The 4,774-nt window shown below is 50.0% G+C and overlaps 1 protein-coding gene across 1 annotated transcript; it reads right to left on the bottom strand.

Moving 5' to 3' along the window:
* Positions 1–352: 352 nt before the first annotated feature.
* LOC110318739 (cystatin-C) lies at positions 353–4,280 on the bottom strand. The gene is made up of 3 exons (XM_021193985.1): positions 3,920–4,280; positions 1,488–1,601; positions 353–674 (listed from the first exon to the last, which is right to left on the bottom strand). Exons 1-3 carry the CDS (start codon positions 4,142–4,144, stop codon positions 591–593), a joined length of 423 nt encoding a protein of 140 aa, XP_021049644.1. The 5' UTR covers positions 4,145–4,280; the 3' UTR covers positions 353–590.
* Positions 4,281–4,774: the final 494 nt, after the last annotated feature.

Genomic DNA, 4,774 nt, shown 5'->3' on the forward strand with positions numbered 1-4,774 from the left:
GGATGCTAGGACCTGCATTTTATATAACCCTGTCGCCTCCCCAGATCTATGCAACCATGACACTAAGGTGATGTTATTAACTAAAACTTGGAAGTCGGAATTGACCTTATGTCAGTTCCATTTGGGTTAAAATCTCCCCTGAAGCTGCATGAAAAGACTTGTGTTATGTCAGGGCATAGAAGGGCTGGGAGTATCCCTGTCACCCCATAGACACCAGTGGCCCAATAGTATAGAACTGGTGCTGTCTGGGTTCTGGGTTACACACACACACACACACACACACACACACACACTTTTCTTGTTTTCTGGGTTTCCTTGCTGCATATCCTGAGACAGAAACAACTCAGACAGAGCCAAAGGATTTTGTCTTTTTTAATTGAGCAAGGCGTGACAGATACTGCAAGAAGAGTGGAACCAGGGGACAGCTGTTCAGACGTGCAGAACCTGCCTGCAGCAGCTCCTTTACTGTCTCCTGGTGCAAACACACTGGCGGTGCCCTCCAGAGCCGGAGCACCCTTCCTCGAGATGAAACACTATCGGGAAGGAGTACATGTAAGGAACAATCTGCATGGTCCTTCTAGACTCAGCCCTTAGGCATTTTTGCAGCTGAATTTTGTCAGGGAGTGTGTGCCTTTCCAGGGCACACTGTAGATCTGGAAGGAGCAGAGTGCCTTCTGCAAAAGGGAACAAAGAGAAACAATCAGTGTGAAACTACAGCTAAGAAAAATACCCACTCCAGGATGGTGGAACAAGTGTATGCAATGATGGAAGCGAGACCCTTCTCCCTTCTGAGTCCCTGGACACCTAGCAGGGTCTGTTCATCCCTATTATTGGATGGCATGTGTCCCCTTTCCTGGCTCCACAAGACCATATTCTTCAGCCCCAGCACAACTTGTTAAGGAGTAGCCTTTTAAGGTATGGGAGTCCTAGAGGTAAAGGCAGTGGAAAAGGCTCAGGGCCCATGAGTCCTCTACCTAAGTACTAAGAGGGCCACCAGGAAAGAAACACAGGCATGGGACACACCTCTAAAAGTGGCAAGGTATAGGGAGGGATGATAAGGGAAATGTAGCTATCACCACAACCATGGTGTCACATCCCTGCAGACATGGCAGAAGAGGCACAGAAGACTTCAACCATTAAATAGGTTCTGTTCTCTTTCATGTGGTCTTGGCAGGTGGCTCCGGTTAGGATTAAACAAAGCCTTTCTCCCCAGCAAGAATACTTGAAGTTGCCTCTAGCTCAGTAGGGATAATTGAACATCAACACCCTGATTCCCAGGATAAATTAATTAAGCAATTAATCATGTGCACATAAACCCCTCCCCTACAGGGGTACACATCTGCATTGGCATGAACATACATGTGCCTAACACCTGTATCCATTCACGAATCACCATTCCTTTCTCATGTCCTTCCTCACACAATGTAATACTTATTTGTAACAACGTTGTCTGCACGATTACCCTTAAGCTGATATTAAGTACATACCCTCATCAGATGGGGCTGGTCATGGAAAGGACAGTCAGTCAAATTTGTCTGGGACTTGGTACATGTAGTTCGGCCCATCTCCACATCCAAATAATAGTTTACTCCAGCCACGAGCTACGGTGAGAAGAGCAGGATTCAACAGTCCAGTCAAGTCACTTCCACACAGCTGCCCTCCATCACAGACCTGAAGTGTTTACCTAGGACTTATGCCTGGACTCATAGGAAGCCAGAAATCTCACCCACAGAGAACACAAGCTAAGTCTTCCAGACAAGCGCCCCAGGCTCTGTTGGTAATTCTTTTATTCTGAGCAACCCTGACAAGTTGTCATATGGAGCTGACTAAGAGGAGAAGCAGAACACAAACAGCAGAAGCTAGTACTGACAGACGCTTTCGTCAGTCGGGAAGGGAAGGATCAGGTCTGGGGAAAGGCAGTCGGGGTGTTCTAGGAGCCTAGGATTGTTCTGAGCATAAGCAAAGGCTCTGGGCTGCAGTGTGGGATTAACTCAATTCTGCTGATTGTGGCTCCCCAGGCTCAGACACGGGAGCACTGGAGGAGAGCCAGACTTTCCTCATTCACCGTACGCAGCCTAGAGAGAACACATTTATTTACCTAAGATTCCTTCCTTTCAAGGACAAGAGGACATGAGATGCTTCACACACAGGGATGTTTCAAGTCAGAGGAAAGACGGCCCCTTAAATGTCTTCTCCTTCAGAGAGATTTTTCTCCAGAATTTTCTCACACATGTCATTTACCAGTAGGTCTTCCAGTTACAATTTAAAAATAGCACTTATCCCTCTTCCCATAATGGGGCACACCAGACCAACTTGTCAGAAATGTGAAGCACAGACTGAGGGACCTAGGTCGGGGATGGAGGGGGGAAGGGCTCTGTGTATTGCCTTGTGGGACCAGAAACCTAGCTCTTGATTTGGGAGAATGTCCTGATTTCCCTACCAGTTAAACCCGCAGATCAAATAACCTATGACTCCCTATACTTTGCTCCATCTGTTGCCTCAATTAGGAGGCCCGCTGGCCATCGTGGCCCAAGGCAGCTGGGAAGTGGGTGAGTTTTCTGAAGGTTGATCTCAGCAGCAGGAGAAAGAAATGGAGCAGGATTGAACTGTTTTGTATTTTTCAAGAGAAGGTAGAAACGAGCTCTACACACTGGCATACAACCCTTTGTGGTCTAAAATCTGGGCCTCCTTTGGGTCAACTTTGGGGCTTTAGCAGCTCCTGCTGCTAGCTCCTCTGTCAGAGTCTAAGTCTAGGGTAGTATCTCCATCTACTCAGTGGGTGGAGGGTGAGTTGTGCTATTCTGGGAGTAATCAGCAAAACCCCTGAGGGATATCCCGAGGATTTTCCAGGGCCACAAGTAGTGGGAAGCAAGGCTTCCTAGAACAGCTAGACAGCACCTTCCCAGAAGACCCAAGGGGAACTGCCTGGTGACCTGCACCAACATTACAGTCAAGAAACTCAGATACCAACCTACACAGTTATGTGTCCCTTAAGGAAAGGGGCTCCTTCTGAGAAATGTGCCCCAGGGACACTGTGTACAAGCTAATAGGGCTGCAGCATCAAAGGGTCGTTTACCTTTGAGGTTCACCCTGTCACAAACCGAGTCGAGTCATGGCTGAAGGGAACCTGACCCTGTGGCACAGGACGGATCACCACAGCTGTCTGGACCAATCTGCATTGCTAAGAACAGCAAGGCAGCTCAGGCACTGCTCAGAGAAAAACAGGTTGCCAGACTGGATAGAAATAGCCCTTGCTAGGAGAGTCCGTAATGGAGACCAGAAAACTAAGTGAGGCTTTGAGTGAAGGAACTGAGTATTTGTGGATTCCCAATTTTCCAAATGGAATCTTGGGTATGTTTTCCGGAAATGTTGACTCTGAAAGTATTCACAAAAATAAGTGACTATAAACACACACACCCAGCCAGGTACACGTGCTCCCTAGTAGAGCAAAGAGACTTGAACGTGGCCAAGTGTTTACTGGAAGGATGGGATGAAAGCTGCCCGTCTGTCAGTCAGAATAAGTTTCAAGAAGGGCGATTATTCAGTGAGGGCAGCTGTGAAGCCTATTTATCCTTCTCCCAGATCATTAGCAGTTGACATTGACCCCAGGCGGCTAATGGTGGTGAGCTCCGCCCAGAGAGCGTTTGACCTACACAGTACCTATTCTAGGTGCCCTTTTGGAAACAGAGCTAGGAGGGCAGGTACCCACCCGCCGAGCTCTTCAGGGTTCCGGAATAAACAAAAGATGAATGATAACACGTTGAGGAGGGCTGAGAAGAAAGGAAGGGAGAGGACCACTCCCAGGAGAAGCACAGGTGTTGACTAAGAACTGCAGATGCAAACCGCGCCCTAGCTAGGGGTGCCTGGGTGGGAGCGGCCTGGAGACGTCCGGAGAGCAGGGGACAGCGGGGACACGTACCTGCTTACGAGCTCTCACCACCTGTATGGCGCGGCTGTGGTACGCATCGTTGTTGCCCTTGTTGTACTCGCTCACGGCGAAGTCCAACGCTCGCCGCACCCCTTCCTCGTTGGCATCCGCCTCCTCCGGGGCTCCCAACATTCGCGGGCCTTGCTTTGGGGTCGCCGCCCAGGTCACGGCCAGGATGGCCAGCAGGAGCAGCAAGGAGCGCAGCGAGCTGGCCATGGTTGGCTAGGACAAAGGGATGGAGCTCCAACAGTACTCTGAGTTGGTGCAGAACAGAGGCTGCTCCCACAGGGCGGCTTTTACCCAACTGCGAGAGTTAGGGACCCGCCCTCTTCTCCTGGCTCCTCCTTTTCCGGCGGTCACCCTCCCTTTTCCGTCTGCCCCCTTGCCCTACTCCCGGCGGCCTAGCCTCCTCCTCCGAACTGCCCCGCCCTCCCTCTGCTTCAGTACGCTTCTAGTCTGTTCTTGCCTTTTACCTCTTAGAGAGCTGCCCAATTCCCATTCTCACTTCCTCGACCATCCCCTGCTGAGCCTCCCCTCCCCCATCCCTGCCCCTTGCTTCTTCACTCTTAGTTTTCTGTACTTCCCAGTTCCCCTTCTTCTGGGCTTTCTTCCACAGCTTCCCCTTTTACTCCAAGTTCCCTGTTTCATAAAGAGTGGTTTCACCTGTCCCTAAAATGCCTGTGACATCTGAACCCTGTTTCTCCAGAAAGGAGAAGGGTCTTTAAATTCCTAGATCTTCAGAGTTCAGCCTTGCTCACTTGATGGAGAGCAGGGTCACTATGTGGGAATGCTCGGAGCGGGGCTGTTATTTCACTTTCCTGAAGGTCCTGCCCTAAGATACTTGTC

Source organism: Mus pahari, chromosome 3 (genome assembly GCF_900095145.1).
Source record: "Mus pahari chromosome 3, PAHARI_EIJ_v1.1, whole genome shotgun sequence".
In the NCBI taxonomy this organism is placed as follows: Eukaryota; Metazoa; Chordata; class Mammalia; order Rodentia; family Muridae; genus Mus; species Mus pahari.

Coding starts and splice junctions, on each gene's coding strand:
- LOC110318739 (XM_021193985.1), bottom strand. CDS start 4,144: ATGGCCAGCTCGCTGCGCTCCTTGCTGCTCCTGCTGGCCATCCTGGCC. Junction 1,602..3,919: donor TGGTGAGAGCTCGTAAGCAG/GTACGTGTCCCC, acceptor TTCTCACCGTAG/CTCGTGGCTGGAGTAAACTA. Junction 675..1,487: donor ACCAGCCCCATCTGATGAGG/GTATGTACTTAA, acceptor TCCCTTTTGCAG/AAGGCACTCTGCTCCTTCCA.